The sequence below is a fragment of the Pimephales promelas genome, chromosome 9 (genome assembly GCF_988280905.1).
Source record: "Pimephales promelas chromosome 9, fPimPro1.hap1.1, whole genome shotgun sequence".
In the NCBI taxonomy this organism is placed as follows: Eukaryota; Metazoa; Chordata; class Actinopteri; order Cypriniformes; family Leuciscidae; genus Pimephales; species Pimephales promelas.
In genome coordinates, this window is record NC_142777.1 from 27,789,966 (window position 1) to 27,817,593 (window position 27,628).

At 38.3% G+C, this 27,628-nt stretch overlaps 2 protein-coding genes across 2 annotated transcripts; one reads left to right on the forward strand and one right to left on the reverse strand.

The window, feature by feature from the left end:
• The first annotated feature begins 430 nt into the window (after positions 1-430).
• Positions 431-17,387, forward strand: chrnb3b (cholinergic receptor nicotinic beta 3 subunit b). Its single transcript, XM_089134949.1, has 6 exons — positions 431-637; positions 5,510-5,663; positions 11,282-11,326; positions 14,171-14,280; positions 14,363-15,230; positions 16,215-17,387. The coding sequence occupies exons 1-6, from the start codon at positions 537-539 to the stop codon at positions 16,359-16,361; spliced, it is 1,425 nt and encodes a 474-aa protein (XP_088991075.1). The 5' UTR covers positions 431-536; the 3' UTR covers positions 16,362-17,387.
• On the reverse strand, positions 15,145-27,287 carry itga6l (integrin, alpha 6, like). The gene is made up of 25 exons (XM_039649132.2): positions 26,993-27,287; positions 26,667-26,794; positions 26,436-26,527; positions 26,060-26,297; positions 25,828-25,938; positions 25,328-25,544; positions 25,006-25,211; positions 24,830-24,921; positions 24,471-24,598; positions 24,137-24,226; positions 22,869-22,933; positions 22,535-22,686; positions 22,305-22,448; positions 22,102-22,217; positions 21,601-21,757; positions 21,002-21,085; positions 20,823-20,902; positions 19,866-19,940; positions 19,469-19,571; positions 18,963-19,139; positions 18,678-18,788; positions 18,397-18,507; positions 17,294-17,392; positions 17,055-17,180; positions 15,145-16,835 (listed from the first exon to the last, which is right to left on the reverse strand). The coding sequence occupies exons 1-25, from the start codon at positions 27,163-27,165 to the stop codon at positions 16,788-16,790; spliced, it is 3,123 nt and encodes a 1,040-aa protein (XP_039505066.2). The 5' UTR covers positions 27,166-27,287; the 3' UTR covers positions 15,145-16,787.
• Between the last annotated feature and the right edge of the window lie 341 nt (positions 27,288-27,628).

A 27,628-nucleotide genomic window follows, 5' to 3' on the forward strand; every position in this document is an offset into this window, starting at 1 on the left:
TGGATTCTGATAGAGGGCCATGAGACGTAGACCTGAGTGCAAAAATGGAGGCTCTAGACCCTTCCAGAGCTGAGATATTGAGATATTTATAATGGCATAAATTCTACGTGCACCTCAATATCTCAGCTCAGTAAGGGTATAAAGCATCCATTTTTGCATCTCATGGACTGCAGGCTTTAAACTAGGTGAAATGCTCCAGAAGTTAAAAAGGGGGGCTGACATGTGATGTCCATTGTAATGGACACAGTGTCTGAATGGGTTAATGCAATTTACGTTCACTTGAATTGTGGGTTTTTTTTTTTGCTGGTCAAAAAATGACACTGCTGCTTTTCCTGTGGATGGAGGGGATCTACTTGGTTCGCTGTCCCTTTAAACTGGCACGGTGCGCGCTCCTCCTCCCCTCCAGCACGGGCGCGCGCACCTGGATGGATTCTCATTGGGAGTGATTCGCTCCCATCCTCTGCTTTTACTAACAGCAAATAACAACTATAAACTTTTATCTCTTGCTATGAAAACTTGTTTTTAAAGAGCAATTAATGCGTTGTCATCTGTCACGCCAATATAAATTACTTTCTTTCGAAATGACGTTGGCAGTCGTTGGTTTCACCCTGTTTATCAGCATCATCGCCACCACGCCTGCACTGTTAAAACTGTTACTTGGATCTAACTCAATAAAATTAAGACAACATTTTCCAACTATTTTTTTCAAGTTTAGTGAACTAACTGATATTTTGAGTAAAGTCAACTTAATAATGTGAATTTCAATGTATGCAAAAATATTAAGTAGCATTTTCAGAAAAAGCCAATAAATTGAGTACTATCAATGTAGAAAATGTCATTTTATACACATTAGACTTAATTAAAATAGGTAACTTTTAAATGAAAAAAATAAGTAGATAATGTTCTGATTTATTAATTTTGATCAATTTGCCCTTTCTTTGTTTTGAAAGTGTAAATAGCTTCAAATAAATAGATGCTTCTGTGTCAATTTCCAACATTTATTAAATCATTGCCATATCCAAAACAGTAGCAATGAGCTAGACAGTAAACATTGGTATTCATGCATTCAAGAAAACATGCCCTCAGCAAATAAAGTGCAGGTTAGTGGAACACCTTCACAGTACAGTTCGGTGTTCATAATGTTACAAAATTTTAAAAATTAAGGAACAATTCAAAATGAGCAGGATGGTGTTAATCAATAACATCTATTCATGCATTTAAAAAAAAGCATGACCTCAACTTATAAAGTGCAGGTTAGAAGAACACCTTCACAGTATTTACTGTGTGTACATACATAATATTAAAACATTTTAATATCAAGTTAACAGGCACTTGCTATTTTTCTAACAATTCACATGCCATATCCAAATAGTGGGAATGAGCTGGATAGTATAACCAATCAAGATCTTCAGTATTCATGTATTAAACAAAACATGACCTCAGCTTCAAGCTGCTTGTAAATAGTAGGTTAGTAAAACACTTCAAAAGGATAGTTCACTTCAAAATGAAAATTCTGTTATCATTTGAAGAGTTCAGATGCAAAAGCCTCTAAATGCCATTTGAAATTTTCTTCTTTAATGATGATTTTTATCAAACTTGTATATTTAAGTTCAGTAATTTCACTTAAATAACAATTAATAGGTAATTATCATTGCCATTTAAGTGAAATTACCGAACTTAAATATACAAGCTTGATAAAAATGATCATTCTAGAAGAAAATTTCAAATGGCACTTAGAGGCTTTTGCATCTGAACTCTTCATTTACTCACCCTCAAGTTGTTTTAAAGCTGTATGAATTTCTTTCTTCTACTGAACACAAGGAAGATGTTTGAAGAATGTCAGTAATTAAACAGTTAAGTCAATGGACCCCATTGACTTCCGTAGTCTTTTTATTTTTTTCTAATATGGAAGTCAATGGGTCAAGTTAACTGTTTGGTTACTGACGTTCTTCAAACATCTTCCTTGTGTCCTGTAGAGGAAAGAAATTCATTCAGGTTTAAAACCACTTGAGGGTGAGTAAATGACAGAATTTTCATTTTGAAGTGAACTGTGTGAGCACAACATTGAAACATTTTAACACTAACATTACAGGTCCACAAGCATGACCATCTGACCTCAACTTGGCATAATACCTTCACAGCGTGTGTGAATATTTTGAAACATCTTTAGTCAAACATCTCATTGATCTCACCTACTGACCAGTTTTTAAAGAGCAGCTTAACAGCAGGTCTATTTTGTGTGTATAAAATATAATTACTTTTTTACACTAGGAAGTATGACCTGTGCAGATAAAACATGACAAGGATAAACCATTACAACACCCTGAATGTCCCATTCAGTTATATTGGACCAATGTTATATTGGACATAACACTCATTATGTCCAATCTGCAATGATGTTGAACAGACAAAGAAAACAGCTGTTCACAAGTGCAGTGACAGTTTTTCAGGGTCATGAACTTGGGGCTTGGTTTTGGGCGCAGTGTGTCAAGTCCCACAAAAAGCGTTTGAAACACCTCAAATGTTTTGGAAAGCTTGGATGGACACTCAAGATTAAGTGCATGTCAACCCAAGCAGGAAGCAGCATGCTTTGGCCAGGTTTCCAAGATTGATAAGGACTGGTATTCCCTCAATGATGATTCCTACTGCATCTGGCTCACGGCAGACATAGATGCTCATGTTGCATCATGCAGACATAGATGCAGTCTATAATGCTTTAAAATGGCCCTCTTTCCTGGTACCACAGTGTTGCACAATTTACAGGGCCATCCCATCTGTCAATAAAAATAAATAAAGTTAGTTTACATCTAGCCTTTTGAATACAAGCCTGATAAAATCCATTTAAAATACAAAAAAAACCAAAAAATGCACTTAAAATACAAATGAAGATTATCCTGCTGGACAAGACAAGAATGGTTAACTTTAGTTCATCACAGAATTTTTGAAAATAATCTGAAACATCATGTCTACTACTGTTCTCTCTTAAATATTTTTTAAATGCATCCACAAAATTAATATAAATATATCAAGTTAGACATCTGTACCAAATAATTACAGAGCAATATAAATATGAAATTTGGGTTATGAGTAAAATACAAATGCATAAAATACAATTTTGTGAAAGAGGAACTATGCCGGATAATTGCCTTAACTATGCTTTACCATGATAAAACAGCTTTTGACTAATATGGTTAGATAGCCTAAAATACTTGTAAGTTAACCTCTCTTGCCAAAATATTAGTGGAACAACTGGAATGACTGCAAAGTGTGTTGGTGTGAGATGTGTGAATGTGCCACAGTCAAATACAAAGTTTTCCTGTTAAGACAAACACGTGTAAAGCACGCTGGATGAGGAGAAATTGGCCTGCACCTTGAGCACCACCGTTGAGGTGTGTTAACCGCGGGCGGTGTGGGTGTATTTCAGGCTATGTGCTAATCCACATTAGCTAACAGTGCCCACACTCATAGTTGCAAATGGGTACTCCCTCATCGATGTGTTTTTGGTTAGATTGTGTACTCGTTAAAGTAACTGCTGCACTGGCACATTTACATTCATCTCCAACTGACGATAATCAGTAATCACTTAACTTAGCTAAAATTTAGCTGTGGCTACGTGCGTCTGTCGTAACTTCGACAGCGTTAGCAGTGGACTCAATGTTTATGAAGAAGTTACAAACACCTCTGAAACATTAAACTATCAGTCAAAGATAACATTACTTATACAACGCGCACACACACACGTAGATTAATACAGTAAGTTGTGTGGCTCAAGTTAACAAACTGTTTGAGGTAACGTTAACGTTAGAGCACATTCGAAATTGGCGCTATTCGACAGAGCGATTGTGCAGCAGAAAGACATTAATTAGGGCAAAATCTCAATTTTAACAATACAAAGAATTACTTACATGAGGTACGTGAAGTATTATCCGGCTCCGTAGAAAACCTCGTTCAAATAAACTTCTGGAACAGACGAGAATGAAGAATTTGCCCGGGCTTGTTCTTCTGTTGCTGCAGGTAGTGGGCGGGTCGTGTCTTTTCACGTCTGATACGTCTGATATAAACTTTTAAAATGAGTTTTGTAAAATCAATTTTTTGTGAAGTCCAATTAAATTAATTTTATTATAGAAAATATTAGGTTACGAAAATATTCACACTTTTTTACTTTTTGAAAACTCAAAAAACAAAGAAAGAAAAATAAGTTAATTTATTTGAATAAATATAGTTTTTAAAATTAAGTTATAAGAACAATAGCACTGAACGACTTTTTACAGTGTGGTAAGTGCAAACCAATCCTCGTCTCTCTGCCCTGTTAAGTACTTTCTTGATAATGTTAGTGTGTTTAGCACCCTTTTTATAGTTTATTTATGAGTTATTATAGACTACATTGTGTGTTACTTTAGAGATGAGTTATTTTATTATCTAAAACCTATTTGTAATCGTTAATTATTTGAAGAGTTCAGATGCAAAAGCCTCTAAGTGCCATTTGAAATTTTCTTCTAGAATGATCATTTTTTATCAAGCTTGTATATTTAAGTTCAGTAATTTCACTTAAATGGCAATGATAATTACCTATTAATTGTTATTTAAGTGAAATTCATGAACTTAAATATACAAATTGGATAAAAATCATCATTAAAGAAGAAAGTTTCAAATGGCATTTAGAGGCTTTTGCATCTGAACTCTTCATTTATTATCAGAATGATCCATGTTTATGCCTTGCATACCGCACATATTAAACAACCCGGTATCACGACAAGACGTGAAATAATCACGTTGGTCCACTTTGGAAAACGTGTAGATGTCACGGTTTAACCCCCTCAAACGTGAAACTTACACGTTTGCGTTAACACGTTCTAGTGGAGAGATACCCGGATGTTGACCTCTTCTACACGCAATTGCCTCTGTCATAACAAAACGAGGAGCTGGCGGACGCCGGAAAATAGACGTTTTACTCGTTAAGCTACTTCATTAAAAACGTGACATTTAGACGTTTTTTTCGGCGTGGATCAAGGCAAATGAATCCTTTTCACCTTGAAAATAATAAATGTTTTTTTTTTCAGTTGTAAGTAATAGAACATTTCTCAGTGATCGTCAATAAAACAAAATTCCATTTTTCTCGGTTTAATGAAAACCAATAGGTCGTTATGGCAGAGGCGATTGCGTCTAAACAAAGTTCGTTTCGTTCTATCAGCAATAAGAAAATTCTAAATTATAAAAAATCTTATAGATGGATTATTTGATTTAGTCTACTATAATGTATTTCAAAATTCTATTTGTTTGCTATATGTAGCTGATGAGTGCACTTGTCCTCAGTTGAGGTCAGTAAACAAATTGTGAAGGACGCAGTAAGCGGACTTCTGCTGACTGCTATGTCTATGAAAGTGTCTGGTTTCTGTATGTCCTTGTGTGTGTCATACAGTTAGTTTACTTATTAGTCTATGACTCTCAATTTTATTACTGATTGTTGTAGAAAATATATCAATAATGTAATGTATTATCTGTGTGTATTAGCAGCTAGAGAGTTTGTATCTCTGGCAGAAAGAGAAGATGCTCTGCTCAGGGACTTGTTTCAGGGGTACCAGCGCTGGGTCAGGCCTGTTCTGCATGCAAACCACTCTGTGAAGGTCCGCTTTGGCTTGAAGATATCTCAGCTAGTGGATGTGGTAAGACAAACATACAGATCCAGCTATTTTAAACTTCATTTGGAAGCCTAACTGTGACGGTACGCCGTTGGTATCTGTCCATGGTGCTGAAATACCGAAGCAGGAGCTGTCCATGCTACTTATGAAGTCAATACATCTCTCTACATTAGGCATATATTAGGGGCATCTGATTCCTTAGAGTCTATAAAAAGAAATATTGTCTTACTGCTGCTCCCCTCCTCCAACTTTTTTTCACATTCTCCTGGTTTTATTTTGCTTTGCTCTTTCTCTGAAAGGGTTTTGCTGTTCTGAAGACTCATATGATGGGAGTCTGAATTATTAAGAGCGCAGAGATCCAGTGTGCTTTCACATCTTTAACAGAGTGCACACACTCCCTCAGTGTACCTTTTGTTATTAAATTATACAAAATAAATTGACAAGAATTCAGCCTGAAGAAATTATATTTGCTAAGTGAATACTGCAGGTATTAATTTCATCTCGTGATTGCTAGTTCAAACAAATGCACATACACAAAAGCAGTATGATTTGCACAGAATGTGTTAAAGAGCCATCAAAATAAAGTGAAACCAAGGTTTTATCCATAGAGCACATTATTTGCAGCCATTAGAGTATTAGTAGAGTATTAGTGGCCATTAGAGTATTAGTAGACTGCTACGGTTAGGGTTAGAATAAGTTGACCTGTAGTTGCAAAGTTATACTCAGTAGAGTGTCTGTTGGAGGAGAATCACAATAAAGAGTCAGCGGAAATTAAGCAGACAGTCTACTAATACTCTAATGATAGTAAGTTGACATATAGTTGCAAAGTTACTTATAGTCAACAGCACGTTCAAATGGGACCATCAAAATAAAGTGTTACCAAAACCTTCAATGTATGATTCTGGCAGTCCTGAGTGAAATCAGTCAGCTTCAATGTGCATTTTATTAATGTGTCGACAAAACAAATCGGTAATAATAAACAAAGGTGCACTATTAGGGCTTATTGTTTCTCTCAATGATGATAATAAAAACAGATGACGCCAACTTACTGTTGTTACAGTACATGTGCACCTGGCAATTCGATTTACTTGATAAGGGCTCAGATGTGTCTGTTTGATGTTTTTGATTTAAAAACTGCCTGAAGGCACAGGTGCCCAAGTGCCTTGTAATTCAGAAGATGGCTTTGAAAGTGGTTTTGCTGGATGTTTATCAAAAGATATGGCCAATGATTTTGAGGGCTATGGCAAATAAATAAAGACAGCTATTATTATGTGGGCTCCAGTCACCACTCTTAACACCACTCTGACTCAACTGTCTCATAATCTAAGAAAAATAGGTATTAATATAAATCAATTTTTTTATTTATTTATTTTTTTATTGGTGTGTCTTCTGTAGTTCTTTGTGCTCTTTTTTGGTGTATTACAACATACTTTGGAAATGAGAATTTAGACTTGAGTTATGCAAAACAATCTCATGTATTGAATTTCACATACACTGTAAAAATGAATATGCTTTATCTAATCAATAGAATTGTGGCAACAGATTACAAGCAATATTAAATTAAATTTAAATAAATAAATAAATAAATAAATAAATAAGACTAAGAGCGGTTCAAAAACCCCTTATGATGCAAATATATTCAAGGACCGTGACGTCGCCCGGTATGGCGCAGCCGGGGGCCCACCCTGGAGCCAGGCCCGGGGTTGGGGCTCGTATGCGAGCGCCTGGTGGCCGGGCCTCTCCCCACGGGGTCCGGCCGGGCTCAGCCCGAAGAAGCGACGTGGGACCGTCTTCCCGTGGGCTCACCACCTGCAGGAGGAGCCGTAAGGGGCTGGTGCAGAGATGATTGGGCGGCAGTCGAAGGCAGGGGCCTCGGCGACCCGATCCCTGGACACAGAATCTAGCCTTAGGGACGTGGAACGTCACCTCACTGGCGGGGAAGGAGCCCGAGATTGTGCGTGAGGTTGAGAGGTTCCGACTAGAGATAGTCGGAATCACCTCTACGCATGGCTTGGGTTCTGGAACCACACTCCTTGAGAGAGGATGGACTCTTCACCACTCTGGAGTTGCCCATGGTGAGAGGCGGCGGGCTGGTGTGGGCTTGCTTATAGCCCCCCAGCTCAACCGCCATGTGTTGGAGTTTACCCCGGTGAACGAGAGGGTCGTTTCTCTGCGCCTACGGGTCGGGGATAGGTCTCTCACTGTCGTTTGTGCCTACGGGCCAAACGGCAGTGCAGAGTACCCGGCCTTCTTGGAGTCTCTGGGAGGGGTGCTGGAAAGTGCCCCAACTGGGGACTCCGTTGTTCTACTGGGGGACTTCAACGCTCACGTGGGTAACGACAGTGACACCTGGAGGGGCGTGATTGGGAGGAACGGCCCCCCCGACCTGAACCCGAGTGGTGTTCAGTTATTGGACTTCTGTGCTAGTTACAGTTTGTCCATAACGAACACCATGTTCAAGCATAAGGGTGTCCACCAGTGCACGTGGCACCAGGACACCCTAGGTCGTAGGTCGATGATCGACTTTGTGGTCGTTTCATCTGACCTGCGGCCGTATGTCTTGGACACTCGGGTGAAGAGAGGGGCGGAGCTGTCAACTGATCACCACCTGGTGGTGAGTTGGATCCGATGGCGGGGGAGGAGGCTGGACGGACTCGGCAGACCCAAGCGTACTCTAAGGGTTTGCTGGGAACGTTTGGCCGAATCTCCTGTCAGAAAGATCTTCAACTCTCACCTCCGGCAGAGCTACAACCAGATCCCGAGGGAGGCTGGAGATATTGAGTCTGAGTGGACCATGTTCTCCACCTCCATTGTCGAAGCGGCTGCTCGGAGCTGTGGCCGTAAGGTCTCCGGTGCCTGTCGAGGCGGCAATCCCCGAACCCGGTGGTGGACACCGGAAGTAAAGGATGCCGTCAAGCTGAAGAAGGAGTCCTATCGGGCCTGGTTGGCTCGTGGGACTCCGGAGGCAGCTGACAGGTACCGGCAGGCCAAGCGGACTGCGGCCCGGGTGGTCGTGGAGGCAAAAACTCGGGCCTGGGAGGAGTTCGGTGAGGCCATGGAGAAGGACTATCGGCTGGCCTCGAAGAGATTCTGGCAAACTGTCCGGCGCCTCAGGAGGGGGAAACAGTCCCCTACCAATGCTGTTTAGAGTAGGGGTGGGCGGCTGTTGACCTCGACTGGGGATGTCGTCGGACAGTGGAAGGAATACTTCGAGGACCTCCTCAATCCCGCCGTCACGTCTTCCATTGAGGAAGCAGAGGCTGAGGGCTCAGGGGTGGACTCGTCCATCACCCTAGCTGAGGTCACCGAGGTAGTCAAGAAACTCCTCGGTGGCAAGGCACCGGGGGTGGATGAGATCCGCCCCGAATACCTCAAGTCTCTGGATGCTGTGGGGCTGTCTTGGTTGACACGCCTCTGCAGCATCGCATGGCGGTCGGGGACAGTGCCTCTGGGATGGCAGACCGGGGTGGTGGTTCCTCTTTTTAAGAAGGGGGACCGGAGGGTGTGTTCCAACTATAGGGGGGATCACACTTCTCAGCCTCCCTGGGAAAGTCTATGCCAGGGTACTGGAGAGGAGAATACGGCCGATAGTGGAACCTCGGATTCAGGAGGAACAGTGCGGTTTTCGTCCTGGCCGTGGAACACTGGACCAGCTCTATACTCTCTACAGGGTGCTGGAGGGTTCATGGGAGTTTGCCCAACCAGTCCACATGTGTTTTGTGGATTTGGAGAAGGCATTCGACTGTGTCCCCCGAGGCGGCCTGTGGAGGGTGCTCCGGGAATATGGGGTCCGGGGTCCTTTGCTAAGGGCTGTCCAGTCCCTGTATGACCGAAGCAGGAGCTTGGTTCGCATTGCCGGTAGTAAGTCAGACTTCTTCCCAGTGCATGTTGGACTCCGGCAGGGCTGCCCTTTGTCGCCGGTTCTGTTCATAATTTTTATGGACAGAATTTCTAGGCGCAGCCAGGGGCCGGAGGGCGTCAGGTTTGGGGACCACACGATTTCGTCTCTGCTCTTCGCGGATGATGTTGTCGTGTTGGCCCCTTCATACCAGGACCTTCAGCATGCACTGGGACGGTTTGCAGCCGAGTGTGAAGCGGCTGGGATGAAAATAAGCACCTCCAAATCCGAGGCCATGGTCCTCAGCCGGAAAAGGGTGGCTTGCCCACTTCAGGTTGGTGGAGAGATCCTTCCTCAAGTGGAGGAGTTTAAGTATCTTGGGGTTTTGTTCACGAGTGAGGGAAGGATGGAACGGGAGATTGACAGACGGATCAGTGCAGCTTCAGCAGTAATGCGGTCGATGTACCGGTCTGTTGTGGTAAAGAAGGAGCTGAGCCGTAAGGCAAAGCTCTCGATTTACCAGTCAATCTACGTTCCTACTCTCACCTATGGTCATGAGCTTTGGGTCATGACCGAAAGGACAAGATCCCGGATACAGGCCGCTGAAATGAGCTTTCTCCGCAGGGTGGCTGGGCGATACCTTAGAGATAGGGTGAGAAGCTCGGTCACTCGGGAGGAGCTCAGAGTAGAGCTGCTGCTCCTCCACATCGAGAGGGGTCAGCTGAGGTGGCTCGGGCATCTGTTCCGGATGCCTCCTGGACGCCTTCCTGGGGAGGTGTTCCGGGCACGTCCCACTGGGCGGAGGCCCCGGGTAAGACCTAGGACACGCTGGAGAGACTATGTCTCCCGGCTGGCCTGGGAACGCCTCGGTATCCCCCCAGAAGAGCTGGAGGAAGTGTCTAGGGAGAGGGAAGTCTGGGCATCTCTGCTTAGACTGCTGCCCCCGCGACCCGGCCCCGGATGAGCGGAAGAAGATGGATGGATGGATGGATTAAATTTATCAAATTAGAAGTGAGTAATAGTTAATGAAATTATTCCTTAAAAGTTAACCATTTAAAATGAGTGAACTTTACACTAAAAAATAATAAAAATATCTCACTAACAGACAGAGATCAAAGATTAATTAAGAACTCTTTATTTTATATTGCCAACATTGAAGACACCTGATGTTAACAAATAGAATCACTTAAGGAGAAAACTCATTTTAAAACAAACCTAAAACAAACACCGATCACCATAATATTGACTTCAATTTATGTTTTTTTGGTTGTTGTAAATTTTACTCATTTTAAATGGTTAACTTTTAATTTGATTAATTATTACTCAATTCTAGTTTGTTAAATTTAATTAATAATATTGATTGTAATCTGTTGCCACAATTTTTTGATTAGATAAAGCATATTCATTTTTACAGTGTATATAGACCTTATGTAGCCCCGCCCCTTTTCAGCGTTGCGCTCGTTGTCTTTTGACTTCCGGTCTGTATTTTGACAACGATCTTGCACAGGTAACTGCTCGTAAAAAAAATTCCCGGTCAACATTTGTTAAGACATCTGCTTTACAATGCTTATGATAAACATTACAATGCTCATGATAACTTTTGTTAACTACAATAAGTAAATCCACTTCACCAGCTAATTACTCCTCGACAGCGATGCCATAGAAAAATACAGAGCGACCGCGAAACTGGAAGTTCAAAGACAATATTCTAAAGATGACGGCGCCCACGTTTCTCTGGTGCATAAGGTCTATATCTCAGTTGTTTATGGTGTTTTCTTTCATTCTTCTCTTTTTATGAATTCAGGATGAGAAAAACCAACTCATGACCACTAATGTGTGGCTATGGCAGGTAAATAACCTCAAACATCCCTGTAAAAACGTTTTGCATGGTAAATTAATAATTTGCTGAACAGATAAATTAATTGGTTATATTCAAGTCAAAAGTATTTTTTGCCTTGATGTTATACAAAGAAATTATGAACACATGCAAAACCAAGATAGAACCAATGACATATGTCCCCTTGGAATTATAAGGTTCTATCTGACATTTGTCAAAATTGAGTTATTCACATATTCTTATTCTGTGACAACTTATTTTCGTTATATGATGTGTTTTTTTTTTTAAGTTGTGTTCATTGTGGGACTTTTTTATTGAAAAAACAAAAAGGTTCTATCTGCATGAGCCAATCAGCACTTCGAATGCAGGACCAATCAGAATCAACTTTATATGTCGGGTCGCCGGCTTTTTCCTTGAAGACAAGAAGAAACCCCATAAAGGCATAATGCTATAGATTTACAGTAAATTAAATGTGTGTGAGTGAGTGAGAGAGTGATTAAAAAGGGAGTCACATTTTCACATTTTTGTGCCGTAGAACATCAATGGGGTGGGGGGGGGGGGGGCGCCCTGGAAGCTGACGAGGGCATGGCTGAATTAGAGCAGGAAGCCTCCAGGGCGGAGCAGGCTGAGGGCGTGACCAGAGCGGAGCAGGACGAGGGCGTGGCAGAGCAGGCTGAGGGCTTGGCCAGGGCGGAGCAGGACGTGGACGTGGCAGAGCAGGCTGAGGGCGTGACCAGGACGGAGCAGGATGTGGGCGTGGAAGAACAGGCTGAGGGTGTGACCAGGGCAGAGCAGGACGTGGACGTGGCAGAGCAGGCTGAGGGCGTGGCCAGGGCAGAGCAGGATGTGGGCGTGGCAGAACAGGCTGAGGGTGTGACCAGGGCAGAGCAGGACATGGACGTGGCAGAGCAGGCTGAGGGCGTGGCCAGGGCGGAGAAGGCTGAGGGCATGACCAGGGCAGAGAAGAACGGGGACATGGCGGAGCAGGCTGAGGGCGTTTCCAGGGCGGAGCAGGCTGAGAGCGTTGCTAGGATGGTGAAGACCCTTCAGGCGGCCTCTGGCTGGACGGTCTTGGGCGTTGGAGTGGGGCTGGTGACATCATCGACAGTGAAGGATGATCCGCAGGATACCAGCACCCACTCCACAAATTGGGCAAAACTTCCTTGAGATGGTTCCCCAGACAACTGCGCTAGAGTGGTGTTGTTCAGTCCCACACGTGCAGAGGCAGTCATCTGGGAAACTGGTTTGAGTTACCAAATCCAGGAAAACCTCCAGGTGTTCCTCAAGAAAGCTGTTTCCCTGCTCAAGGCACATTAGACTTACTGCAGGGAAATCCATGTTTGGTCAGTTCTTCTGTCACAGTGTAGTGTGGAATGAAGACAGGCTGAGGCTGACGCAAAGCTCCAATACAAAACATTTACTCAAAAACTCCAAACAGGTACAAGGAAGACAGACAGAAGGTTACACACACTATCCATGAAACATAATCAAGAACCGACAAGCACAGAATGAAACAGAGAGAACTAAATACAGATACAAAATGAACACTAACAATGTGACGACAGGTGACACAGATGATCAGGACGATGAACAGGTGGATGATTGAGGGAGTGAGTTCAGGTGTGGAGACAAGAGGATGCTGGGAAGTGTAGTGAAGTTGACGAAGACAGAATGGTGCAGACAAAGACTGTGACAATTATATAGTTAGTGAATAATTTTTCAATGATTATTAAACTTTATGAATTAATTTGCTGAAGCATGTCGATTTTCTTGCAGTTTTTAAAGTTCTAAAATGTCTTAATTTTTACCATATTAAGGCTTATAAGTCAAATATTTAACAATTTAATTAATGGGGTCTTAATTACAACAATAAACGTTTGCATGTTATTTCAGCAATATTGAAAGAGAGAAAGCCATTTTACCTGGCCCACTTTTGCTGGAATAAAGTCCTGCTCGGATGTGGCTGCTTTCTGTCTAAGCAAAAGAAAGATTAAAGTATAATTTCTGCAATAATGTGTTTAATTACCAACCAAATTGGTCTCAAAAATGAAGATTATGCACTGGGGAAAATATTTAGACCTACCTAGCTTAATTTGAAATGTACATGGAAGTGCTAAAAAATATTAAATAAATGTCATAGAAAGGATACAATTTTACTTTCTAACACATGTTGAGACATTGTTACAACATTATTTTTTTAATTTAATGTTCAAATAATGTTTTGGCAGATAGAACCTTATAATTCTAAGTGAAAAGTGTTTTTTTTTTTTTTTTTTTTTTTTTAGAATTAGAAGGTTCTATCTGCATTTGACCCAATCCAAAAATCCCCATTTAGAAATTTGAGAGGATTTTGTATGTTTAGAATACATTTAGGGTCCCTGTTATTTTCATGTTTGAATGAAACTTGTTCCCCATATAAATTTTCCTATATGTAGTGCAAAAACTTTGAAGCTCAATATCTCAAAACTGCTCAGAACATAGACACAACCTTATAATTTCAAGGGGACGATAATGTAAACAACAAATTATGTTATAGTCAATGTATGCTTTTTCCTGTGAGCATTTAGCTTTTCTTTGCATTCTGCTGTTGCATAGAATAAAACCTGTAGCTGTTGTTTACCCTTTTTTGTCAAATAATTTTAGCAGATAAATACCTAAACCAAGTTAAGTGTTCTGTTCTTATTTAAAATATTGAAAAATATAAAATAATTTCTTCAAATTCTGATGGTACAAATCCCCAAACATACATATTATGTGTTTATTTCTAGAAACATGCATATGATGGAAAAGACTAAATGTAATGATGAAACAAACATTGGAAAATTGGATATGTTTGTCATAAGAAACTCTTTGTAGGAATGGCTGGATTATAAACTGCGTTGGAACCCTGATAATTATAGTGGCATCACCTCTATCAGAGTCCCGTCAGAGACCGTCTGGCTCCCAGACATTGTTTTATATGAGAAGTAAGTTTGTGTGGCTATCTAATACAACAATAATTCATCAATTTGGAATATTTAACATGTCTTCCTCTCCACTCACTTTTAGCGCTGATGGACGTTTTGAAGGCTCACTTATGACCAAAGTCATTGTGAGGCACAATGGCATGATCACTTGGACCCCTCCTTCTAGCTACAAATCAGCCTGCACCATGGATGTGACGTTCTTCCCGTTCGATCGCCAGAACTGCTCTATGAAGTTTGGCTCTTGGACATATGATGGAAACATGGTTGAACTAGTGCTCCTCAACCAGCAGGTGGACAGAAGGGACTTCTTCGATAATGGCGAATGGGAGATTCTCAGTGCGACAGGGGTCAAAGGAAGCCGGCGAGATGGCCACCTCTTCTACCCGTACATCACGTATTCGTTCATCCTGAAACGTCTTCCTCTCTTCTACACACTCTTTCTTATTATTCCATGCCTCGGCTTGTCCTTCCTAACAGTGCTGGTTTTCTACCTTCCATCCGACGAAGGGGAAAAGGTCTCCCTCTCCACCTCCGTCCTGGTGTCTCTCACCGTCTTCCTCCTCGTCATTGATGAGATCATCCCTTCTTCCTCTAAGGTCATCCCGCTGATTGGGGAGTACCTGCTTTTTATCATGATCTTTGTCACTCTCTCCATCATCGTGACAGTGTTTGTCATCAACGTGCACCACCGCTCTTCAGCTTCTTACCATCCGATGTCTCCATGGGTGCGTACGCTGTTCCTCCAGCGACTGCCACATTTGCTCTGCATGAGGGGGAACACGGACCGCTATCAGAACCCAGAGCTGGAGCCCCACAGCCCTGACCTGAAACCCAGGAACAAGAAAGGCCCTGAAGGAGAAGGGCAGGCTCTGATCAATATGCTGGAGCAAGCCACCAACTCGGTTCACTACATCTCAAGTCACATTAAGAAGGAGCATTTTATTAGAGAGGTAAGGACTTGAAAATGTCTTAAGATGAATGTAAAATGAATGACTGCAAATATTAATAGAAACAAAGCTATTTTTAGATATACCTTATAGTTTAAGTTCAGTTGTCACAAACTTTCAAATAACAAACAAATAAACATTTTATTCAGAAAGGATGCAATACATTGTTCAAAGTGACAGTAAAGACATAAAAGATTTCTATTTGAAATAAATGCTGTTATTTTCACCTTTATCTATTAAAGAATTTTTCCACTAAAATATTTTAAAAACATAAAAATGACCACAAGTTTAACAGTATAGTGTTTAAATCTAAATATATTTATATTGTCCTAAACATATTTAAAAGTGCAATTTGCATTTGCCCAAAATTATAAAATTTTTTAATCGAATCTTTATTCAATAACATTCTGTAGTATATTTTGGCATTTGAAAATTTATAAATAAAAAATATAAAAAAAATGTATAAAACTATTTTCTGTTTGAAAAAAAAAAATCTTAAGCTGCACTGAATACTTTATATATTTACCATATATTTTGGCCAGAAAATATATTATTTTATAAAGTTAATGATGTTTTGCAGTAATAAGGTTCCTCTTGCATATACTGTTGATGCAAAGGATAAAGTCAGGAATAAAAATGTTAATGCTAATCAAGGGTTATGCCAGTCGTGACAGTTATGATGCAATGCATATTACAATAAGGTCCCAATAGTTGCATTAACTAACACTAAATAACACTGAGAAATACATGTGTTACAGCATTAATAATAATAATGCAACTGTTCATTGTTAATTCATGTTCACTTCCATTAAATAATATTATCAGATACAAACTTTGATTTGAATAATATAGTGGTTGAAATGAACCAAGATTAATACACGCTTTAGTATTTACTTAGTAATACTTAGAAAGTATTTTTCATGGTTAGTTCCTGTTAACTTATGGAACCTTATTGTAAAGTGTTAGTGAATCCTTTGGCTCTTGCAGGTAGTACAGGACTGGAAGTTTGTGGCCCAGGTGCTGGACAGGATTTTCCTCTGGGCATTCCTCACTGTATCTGTTCTTGGCACCATTCTCATCTTTACACCTGCCCTGAAGATGTTCCTGAGCACCCCCCCACCTCCTTCTCCATGAGACGTCCAGAATTACAGTCAAATCCATCACATTACAAAAGGGAATATTATTGTGCTTCCAATAATAGTGAAGACAGTGCACATTACTATGTAGAAGTAATTTGTTCTTTCACTGCATTAAATAATCAGATGTATGATTAACATCATAAGATGCCCAATAATGTGCAGAGTAGCATCACCTGTCCTAAGTGATTCAATATGCTGTTTACAACTTTATTTTGTAAGACATCTGTTGTTTGTTGATAATTCAGTTATTATTATTTTTTTTATTTATTTATAGACAATATTAAAAAACAGTTTACAAAAAAAAGCTAATATTTTTTGTTGACCTGTGCAGAAAAACAATTCCACAGAATCAGAAGACCATCTTTTTGTCCATCTTTAAAAAGACACACCTCTGTTTGGTCATACTTTCCTCTCTTAATTTTTAACCACTCTTCTCTTTGGCACATGTGGAATAATTAAAGCATTCAAACTGAGGAGCACAAAAAAATACAACACGGTTCATTCAAAAACAGCAGTATTTAACACCTTTTTAAAAACTACACTTGTTTTTTTTTATTATTTATTATTATTTATTATTTTTTTATTATTTTTTATTGTTATTTGTATCTAAAATGTAACAGTATTAATTGCTTCTGGTAAATCAAATATTAGTTTTAATTAAGATGTTGTATGAAAATAGTCACCTTACCTTCCATAACAAGTAGAAGAGCAAAGCTAGAAACAGCAGTGCTGTCAGAATGCTGAGCAGAATGACCCACCACGGGACTCGACTGAGCAGAGCAGGCTTGCTTTCACGGAAAACAGTTAGCTTCACCTATATCAGTCATAAAAACACTGAGTGAGCTTTGCCTAATACACTTTTTATTAATCACTACTACTACTACATCAAATAGAATGATGTAGTAGAATATCTACATGACACGTTACCTTAGTATTGGATGGCTGAATCCCAATATTCTCCTGAGTCCCATTAAGGGTCAGAGATGCATCCAGTACAATATCCAAGTAGTTCAACAAGTTATACTCCTGTAAAAGAAGCCATGTGGTCAATTATCTTAGTTATAATACATTTGTTGCCAGTGGACAGTAACATAGTGGATTTACTTGAGTACTGTACTAAAGTACACTTTTTGAGTCTCTGTACTTTACTTGAGTATTTTTATTTTTTCTGGAAACCTTTTACTTTAACTTCACTACATTTGAAAGACAAATATAATACTTTTTACTCCACTACATTTCTGTCAAGTTCCTTGAGTAGAAAGTGGTAACGTCATTCAAAGTATATGACTTTGGTTGCAGGGGTTGTTGGGTTTGGTCGTCTAAATGGGAATCATTGTTTTGGAGCACACTAGCTTTTAGATAAGAGTAAGGAACATAGCCTATACTAAAAGCCCAAAAAATTTAAATAGGGCACTATTTGAGGGAACAGCCATTTGGGTGTCCAAAACCATTGTGGACGTTATTGTTGAGTGAACCTATTCAATCTCACATTCAATCCCACTACTGGAACTGTGTTAAAAATTAATTTGATTGAGGGTAGATCAGGCATAGGCATAGATTCAGAGGTATTATTGTAAGTATTAAACACAAAAATGCAACAATAATAAAACAATAATAAAACAGTGAATTTACTTTTAAAAACAAGCAAGAGTATCATTTTCATTTTTGGGTGAACTAACACTTAAAAAAAATCTTGTAAATTATTATCTGGAAATAGCACACATGCATATGCTACCACAACTTTCAAATATTAAGGAATATGCTGTATTAATCTACATAGATTGAGCAAGCAGCATTTTTTACACATATGCTACTAAACCAAATGAAATGCTGTAGCATTTCATTCTACTAAACCAAATGAAATGCTGTCATTTGAATTGAAAATAAAACGTATCTTTCAGTTCGAGTTATTTTTTTCTATTACGTGCAATAAACATTCAATATTATTCAAATGAACATCGATTCATTCTGTAAATTTCACTGTTAAGTCTTACAGTGCAGAACTAAATAAAGAATGTCAGCAAGTGTACCTCAAGAAAAGTATTGTTCCATAAGCGAGCATGAAGGACGATGCCTGCAGTGCTGTCCAGTGCCTCAAGAGGGCACTTTATCTCCACACATTTTAAGTCGTCAGCACACGTCTGGGGCGGCAACATGAAAGGTAGAGATACATTTACAAGAACTCTACTTTAAAACCTTTGATATACGTTTTAAAGTTACAAGATATAGTACATAACTAGTGATAATAGTAAAATGAAAATAAAGCAGTGGTCAGTGGAATTGTATAAAATCACGTGTAAAGTGAAATTACCAGAGTTTTATACTTTCTTTTGTTGCCCAAAAAGGGAAAAAAATCAGTAGTGGAGGCAAGAGCCTTCTGGCCTGATTCACGCTCTAGTTCACGCCTTCCTCTGGATGACGCCTAAGAAGTGAGCACATAGAATCAGTGACCTCTCCCACAGTGCCAGAAGTCATATTATGTCGGAGTCTCAAGAATTTATCATTCATCAAATACAAAAAGCTTCAAAGTAGAACCAGCGGGAGCTGATGTTAATAATTGATAGTTATTTAACTTTATATCCCATAAAGGAATTACCTTGATAAATCTGAGTGGGTTTATAGCCTCTGATGGTGTGCAGTGAATAATATTCTTTCCTAGATCGCTGATTTGCACAAGGTACATGAGCCATTTTCCCTCCGTGGTTGCTTTTGGCCACTGAATGTTCAGCACTGCAGAACCGAAGGACTTTAGAGGCCGACCAATGTTAATAATCTGATGAAAGTACAAGCACAAAATGCACAAAATCAGCAGGCTTTTAATTGTGCTAGACCCAATGAGTATAATATACATCTAAATACTGTATATTTACAGACATAAATGCAATAGCACTCTTTGTGATAAGCTACTGAATTATTTTTGATTGGAGATATAAATATGATAATATCTACATTTATTATAACCATTCATTATTATAACCATTCATTTTGTAAACCTAGCAACTAGCAATTGTAGCAAGGGATTATGCCGGATTAAATTACAGTTAATGAATAGTAAAACAGAGAAATTCGTCACTGTAAAATTAGGGGGACTGAGACACCAACCCTGAACTCATACTGGACCAAAGAGCCAATATCATCTTCTGATTTCATTGATTTATCATCTTTCGCTTTTCCTCCAAAGTACAACTGGGAAGGTTTGGCAACACTGCAAAGACAAAATACATCATAAAACAACTATTCAGTATGCTTTTGTGTTTTTAAGAAATGCAAGTCACATGGCAGGATCACATGACAAACAGGGAAACACATGACAGACATGGAACATGACATGAACAAACCAAAAACATGACAAAAGTTCAATGGAACAACATTAATTTGAAATCTTTTGACCGATTTAATGCGTTCTGGCTAAATAAAAAAGGCGAAAAAAAGGCGAAAAAAAATGCAAACATTTTCATGCAGACATTATCTTTTTTTTAAGACAATTAATTAGACTTACCCAGTGACATTCAGATGCAGTTCAAAGATAATTTTTGCTTCTGCAACAATTATTGGAATATCTTGAATGCTAATCCTATTGAAAAAAAAAAAAATTAAAAAAATTAACATGAACACATATTGGGTTTCCAGGTTTTAAAGATTAGTTCTCTTTTTTTTTTAAAAAACAACTTTTGCTGAAAATCTACTCACCCCCATGTCTTTCTTTCTTCAGTCGAAAATACATTTTTGATGAAAACATTACAGAATTTTTCTCCATAGGGGCCCCAACCGTTCCAAGGTCCAAATGACAGAACGAACGAAATGAACAAAATGACTCGAAAAAAGATTTTGATGAACGAGTTCGAACAGGAGAGTCACGAATGCACATCACAGAACAGAGCAAGGCGAGCATTTGTGCTTATAAAACTTAAACTTTTTAATTTATTTTTTAAATGAGCGATCGTTTCACTAGATAGGACCCTTATTCATCGTCTAGTATTGTTTAAAGCACTTTGAATCTGCACTGAAACTCTCATTTGGACCATTGGACCTCATTTGGAAGTCCATCATATGGAGAAAAAAAATCCTGCAATGTTTTCATCAAAAACTTGAATTTCGACTGAAGAAGGAAGAAAGACACGGACATCTTGGATGACATGGGGGTGAGTAAATTATCAAATTATCAGCAAAAGTTTTTTTTTTTTTTTTTTAAATAAGTGAACTAATCCTTTAATGGGACTTTCCACAGATTTATATATTAATCAAACTTTGTATTTTATCATCTAACTCTACACCCACCTGTGAATCATTGTCAGGGTTTACCAGGAGAAACAAACACACACTAAAACTTCATTAGCTTGTAAACTGTTTTTCTTGCAATAAAACTCTATAGTAACACTTCGATAAATGTATAGAGGTGATTAAATGTTAAACTAGAGATACCTAGAAGATACCATCAGAGCTAGACTCTTCTTACGTTTTAAGGGACATAGTCACATTAGCGCCTGTCACTTTCAAGGAAAGCCTTTCCGTGTTTAGTATCAGGTAGAAAGAAACCTGAAAGTGTTGAAAATAACCTAGATTAGGAGACTGACAGATTTGATTATAGTGAAAGCATGCTTTAGGGGTTGATAGAATTTGAATTACTCTTCACACCTCCGAGTCTCTTTTAAAAGGATTTCCAAGTTGGCAGTCAGCCTGTGTCTTGTGCTCATTGGGGTTACACTGCACCTGGGCTTCCTACACAGTGATAAAATCAAAAACAAATGATATTTGAAAACATCTATAAGCAAAATCTGAAACAGTGTACACAAAAAAGGTGCATAATCAAGTGAATTTACTTTTAAAAATGTACTTGAATGAAATCGAGTGTTTTGTCAGGTTTACTTGACAAGTGTTTGTCCAGTCAGTGTTTAGTGAGTGAAATGATAAATATAAGACAGAATGAGAACATCACAGTGAGCAACATTGTAAAATTTTACATTTTAAGAACCAAAACAATGAATGCATTAACTTATATTTGGCATTCTAACATGTACCATACAACTTTACACAGCTGTATTGAACAACTTGAGACTTTTTTTTTTTTTTAATCCAACCTTCTATTTTTTCGAGTGTACAAGTATATGCTTGAATTATATGGCATTCCTTTTAAACAGAGCATTATGCAAATATTACAGTAAAAGGCAAAACACGATCAGACTTGTTGATATAAAGTTGGTAAGAATATTTTTTTAATGAAATAGGACACTCACACTATTCTTCTTTGGCACGACTGATGATAGGTGCAGAAATTCTGGAAACGTCACAGACAGTTGACTCTGGTGTGCATCTTCTCCTCCTATGTTGGTTACAGTGACCTCCAGGGCGACGTTCTCATCACCAGGAGAAATGACAGGAACACCATTTTCCCTTCAACACGCAAAGATACAACCAAATTCAGCAATTCCAAGGAAGGCTTCTTAAGTCTATATCACAAGAAGGCCAAACACCTGCCAAATATTTAGCTAATATGCAATATGCATTACACAATATGATTATTACTTGATGCAATGGATTTGCACACTAGACCTCCGATATATTTAAAATCATGATTTTAAAATCATGATGATGATCAGTTACAGCAACAAAACTTTGGCTACAAAGTGCATGCCCAAATATCAATCATATGGTCTTTGAAATGTAAAAAAAAATAAAATAAAAATAGTAGTGTGCTGTTCTAAATCTTGCACAAGCCACATAGATAATTATATTACATGGATAGAGGGTCACATTTTTCTTGTTGTTGGTCTTTGGTGCAGAAGGTATACTGGAGCTGCAGGTTACTGTGGCAGATGTTGTCACTTCCACAGTCGGCATTCATAAAGGTGACCTGGGAGATAAGAGGTTTGTGGAAAAGAAAGCTGTGTTTGAGACACTGGGATTTTACAGAAATAAAGGAAGTGATATGGCAATATACCTCTGCTTTGGTTGTGTTTTCTTGTAGAGCGTTTAGAACTGGCTCCAAATCTGGGAGGTTTCTGATTGTCTGTTTTGGATTGTCAGATGGCAAAGAAATAGATAAGCTGATGGAAATGCTGGTCAGCTTGTCCTGGATATCTCCCTAAAACACAGTACAATGTTTTTTAATCATACATTCTCACTTTTCAGTTCTTTAAACCAGCAAATCAGAGTATGAGTAGATAGTACCAGCAGCCTGAGCTTGGTCTGGACACACTCTCGTTTGCCCTGGCCAGGCAGTTCCAGGTCTCCCTGCGCAGACTCAGAATTCACAAAGACCACTCGTGAAGGAAGACCCCTCTCTCTGCGCACTGTATCAGCCTTTAGCTTGTACTCGATCCCTACAGAAAGGTGACTATTAAATGCAAAAATTTCAAGGAATCGCTTTGACGTGCTGCTGTCTGCCAACTTGCCAAGTTATAATAACTAATCAAACACACCCAGCTGGAATGACAGATTGCTGTGGGACATTCATTCTTGTTTTGATATTTAATGCAGTATGTAGAACAGAAAATAGACTCACTCAGTTTGGGATTGTATGCAGCTGGCTGGGCAGTGTAAGTGAAACAGGACTGAGCTGTAATAATGCTAAAAGATTTCCCCCCCAAAAAAAAATAGATGAAAGAAACAAAAAGAAATAACGATAAAAAAATAATATGTTTTTAAAATTATACTGTATATGTGTGTGTGTGTGTGTGTGTGTGTGTGTGTGTGTGTGTGTGTGTGTGTGTATAACATATGTATATAACTGTGTGTTAATATTTGTAACTCAAATTAGGATTTTATATATATATATATATACAGTCTCTTCTGCTCACCAAGGCTGCAATTATTTGATAAAAATTCAAAAAACAAAACAAAAAAACAAACAAAAACAAAACAGTAGTATTGTGAAATATTATTACAATTTAAAACAGCGGTTTTATATGTGACTATATAGTGAAGTGTAATTTATTCCTGTGATCAAAGCTGAATTTACAGCATCATTCTTCAGTGTCTTCAGTGTCACGTGATCCTACATAAATTATTATAATATGATGCTCAAGAAACATTTGATTATTATCCATGTTGAAAACAGTTTTTTTACATTTTTATTTCAGGATTCTATGATGAATAGAAAGTTCAAAAGAACAGAATTGATCTGAAATGGAAAGCTTTTGTAACATTAATCACTACCATTCAAAAGTTTGGGGTAAGTAAGAATTTATTTACTATTTTTTGGGGAAAGAAATTAGAAAATACTTTTATTCATCAAGGATGAGTTAAATTGATCAAAGGTTACAGTAAAGACATTTATAATGTTAGAAAAGATTATATTTTAGATAAATGCTGTTCTTTTGAACTTTCTATTCATCATAGAATTTTGGGGGGAAATGGTACACGACTGTTTTCAACATTGAAAATAATAATTTATGTTTTTTGAGCATAAAATCAGCAATTAGAATGATTTCTGAAGGATCATGTGACACTGAAAAATGATGTGTAATCAGCAACAGTAATGATGTTGAAAATTCAGCTTCCAAATTACTTTTTAAAATATATTAAAATAGAAAACAGTCATTTTAAATTGTCATAATATTTCACAATATTACTGTTTGTCATTTTTTTTTTTATCAATTAAAGCAGCCTTGATGAGCAGAACAGACTTCATTTAAAAACATAAAAAATCTTACTGATCTAAAAATTGACCGGTAGTGTATATATATATATATATATATATATATATATATATATATGTGTGTGTGTGTGTGTGTGTGTTAATCTTAGTGATAGATTTTGCTGTTCTCTCACCATGGATATCTCTTGCAGTCCTGTGCCTTGAAGTCAATTTTATTCGGTGTTAATGTCAGCGTCTTTTCTATGTTTACCACTGGTTTAGTCCTTAAAAATAAGAACATATTATTTATTAATAATATTAACTTAATTCATTTAGAATTCTAAAATGTACAGATCCTACAAAATGATATTTAATGAAAGTATATTTGTTGGGTGTGTCTGGTTATTTTTTCACTTCATATGATGAATGAGACACTTCATATGATGCGATGAATGATCTTTTGAAAGCAAAAGATTGAATATATATATATATATATATATATATATAGCAGAGTGGAAAACATCCAACCTGTAAATCAGCACAGTATCTGAAAGTGAACCCACAGCAAGGTCTGGATAGCCGTTACCGTCCATATCCATGTTTCCAGCCATGGAATAGCCAAACAATTTAATACCGTGGTCTCCAGCCTCTAAAACCTGTAAACAGAGATTGTTTTAACACTCTGAAGTCACTTTGAAAAAAGTTATTATATTATTATAATATGATATAAAATATTATAACATATAATCTGTAATATTTTGTAAATATAATATTATGAAATTAAAAAGTGTTAAAAATATAATTTAAATATAATTTAAATTTAAAGCAAAATAAATGATAAAAATGTATATTGTAGAGTTTATAATTATGCAAGTCCTTTCACGGACCTCTGGTTTCTTATGAAAGCCTGCAGCTGAACCATGATATATGTACACTCGGCCTCTCCCTTTATTCTCATTGGGAGCACTCACTGCAAAATCTGTTCATCAGAAAAGATCATCTATCAGATGTACTATAAAACTGAGGCTCAAGACTGAAGTATATATAAAACGTTTTGTTCAACCTTGGTATCCATCTTGATTTATATCCCCAATGTGTGCCACTGCTAGTCCAAACATGGAGTCCCTTTTCCCGTACAGACACACTGGTTCGATTTGGTTCCAGCGTTGTCCATTGGCCTGGTTGATGTAAATGTACACGGCCCCTCCAACATCTTCATCCATGTTTTTCGCAGAGAACTCAGGTGCACCCACCACAATGTCATCCCACCTGAGTCAATGAGAACATTGTCATTTCCAATAAAGACTAAACTTGTAAAACAATAACTACCTGTGATTACATAAGAAACTTTACAATCACATTCTGTTTAGTCATAATTGTCTCACCCATCTGCGTTTAAGTCAAGAACAGCGAGGTCATAGCCAAAGGAGGAGGCCAAACCTGGACCTCGAAGGATATGTTCAGCTTTCAAGTTTCTCATTTCTGCCTTTTCATCCGGTCTGAGCAACAAAACCTCCCCACTGTGGTATGAGCGTGGAGCCCCCGCCACAACATTCAACTCTCCTTTCTTCGTGAGGTTCATCCCAGTATCTAAAGCAAAGCCTGAGAAATAACAGAAGGAAAACTGTTTATAAATAGATGCTATCAGATTTAAGAGTCATAAAATACTTATTTTATCATTAAATGTTTCCCCTGAAGTCCACTAATACTCACTAGTAAGTTACAGTATGACTAAAAATGTATTCCTCATTTTATAATTGCTAATGTATTGCTAACTACTGCATCAAGATTTACAGTAATATTTTATTTTGAACAGATCTGCATTCTAGACAATTGTGCTATAGATTGGCCTCTGGTACACAGGTTGACTGTGATGAGTGATCACCTAAAAAGCTGCTGATGTCCACAGGAATAAGCTTGTGTTGTTGTTGGTTATGATCTCCTGTTTCATAGATCTCTAGAGAGAAGTCATCTACAGGCTCCATATGCACAATGCCTTAAGTGTGAGAAGTCATCATTATAAACGATAGGTTGTGAGGTTATACTCAATATTACAGACTTTCCTGTTAATGTAAGTGTGAAGTAAAACATTATAAATAAAAAAAGCTTTGCAATACCTTTCCAGTCATAGGCTCCTGGAGCTCCATACACAAGATATTTGCTGTCTTTGGAAAACGCTACAGAGAGACCCTGTTGACAGTATCCAAACTTGCGCTTATCTGATTCCCGATTCCTACAAATTGATCTTGTGCTCAATCCATCCTTCACCAATGTAAGGTCCTGTTCCAGGACAAAACATCTACCCAATAACCGCTGGTTGGTAAAACTCCAATCCTGGTACCTGTGGGCACAAGTCTAAATAAAACAGAGCATATTCATTACACATATTAAAACATATGATAACATATGTCCACAAATACAGAGTTTTGAGGTGTCACCTTAAAATAGTTTCACAATAAATTAGAACCAGTTAAACTGAAAAGCACACGTTACCACTACTTTGCCTCCTCGGCCCTGGCTTTGGACACGAACACCTAGCCATTGGTTTTCTCTATAGTCTACTCCTGTCCTATCCTTAGGACGAGCTGCCGGTATAGAAAAGTGAGTTTAGGGATACTTAAACTGCTTGTATTATTAAATAATACACATAATAAAAAAGTGTTTGATCATTACAAGATTGAGAAATAAAGAAACAAAACATAAATCAAGTAAACCACAACAAACCTTCTGTATCAACAGCAATGCGTTCACAGTCATCAGATTGTATTGTGAATTTGCATTTGTACAGACCTCCAGATATATTGGCATTTTGAACGGGAAATGCTCTAGCACGAGGCGCTCCAATCAGCAATCTGAAGATGCAAGTAATGTCAATAGATAGATAGATAGATTTTATAGAATTTAATAATATTGAATTTTAACAATATCTAATTATTAAAATTCATAGCTACAAATTGTAGCCTATACGAATGCATGTATATATACTGGATATATATATCCAGTTATTTAAACAATTATCACGTGTTCGCTTAAAAGAAAATGTTTCTCACACGCGCTCCTCTGCAGGTTTGAGCTGATGGTGCATGGCCATAGAAAACCCAAACGAAGTGTTTGCTTCTCCACGCTTCTTTATCACGTTCTGTGTGTCCAGGTTAAAAGCAGAAACCTGCGGTGGCCGAAACATCCACGCGGTCAGGAGGAGACTCCACTGACTGAACAACATGATGATGATGGACCTCTCTGGAGCTGGAAATGAGCTAAGAGATCTATTCCAGAAGAAAAAAAATATCACTGTAGGGTGAGGCGATTTGACAAATATATAGCCTTGGCTGATTTATGTTCTCAGGGCGTGGATAAGACCAACTGTACTACAGTAAAGAAAGTTAATGTTTACCTGCAAAGGAAACGTTAACACACGCCCTTTAATCCTCAATCATATCCTGTGAGTTTAGTCAAGTTCAAGATAAGAATCAACATGTTACGAAGGTGCAATTTGCGATGAGAAAGACACCCCAGAGACATGATAAAAACAAACAAAACCTAGGCCTATAACTATCTACATCGAAGCCATCTACTATGTGTTTTTGTTTTGTTTTGTCTAAATGCAAATAAAAATTGGTTTTGTCAGGACAGATAAAAGACATTGCACCAAAAGATGGCGCTAGAGATTTCCAGACTGGATTGTC

Excerpts from the sequence above, each read along its gene's own strand:
- chrnb3b (XM_089134949.1), top strand. The coding sequence starts at position 537 with ATGCGTTGTCATCTGTCACGCCAATATAAATTACTTTCTTTCGAAATG. Across the intron at positions 5,664-11,281 it reads TATCTCAGCTAGTGGATGTG|GATGAGAAAAACCAACTCAT; the intron begins GTAAGACAAACA and ends TTATGAATTCAG. Across the intron at positions 15,231-16,214 it reads AGGAGCATTTTATTAGAGAG|GTAGTACAGGACTGGAAGTT; the intron begins GTAAGGACTTGA and ends TGGCTCTTGCAG.
- itga6l (XM_039649132.2), bottom strand. The coding sequence starts at position 27,165 with ATGTTGTTCAGTCAGTGGAGTCTCCTCCTGACCGCGTGGATGTTTCGG. Across the intron at positions 18,508-18,677 it reads AAAGAAAGTATAAAACTCTG|ACGTGTGCTGACGACTTAAA; the intron begins GTAATTTCACTT and ends TTGCCGCCCCAG. Across the intron at positions 16,836-17,054 it reads TCTTCTACTTGTTATGGAAG|TTTGAATGCTTTAATTATTC; the intron begins GTAAGGTGACTA and ends TGTGCTCCTCAG.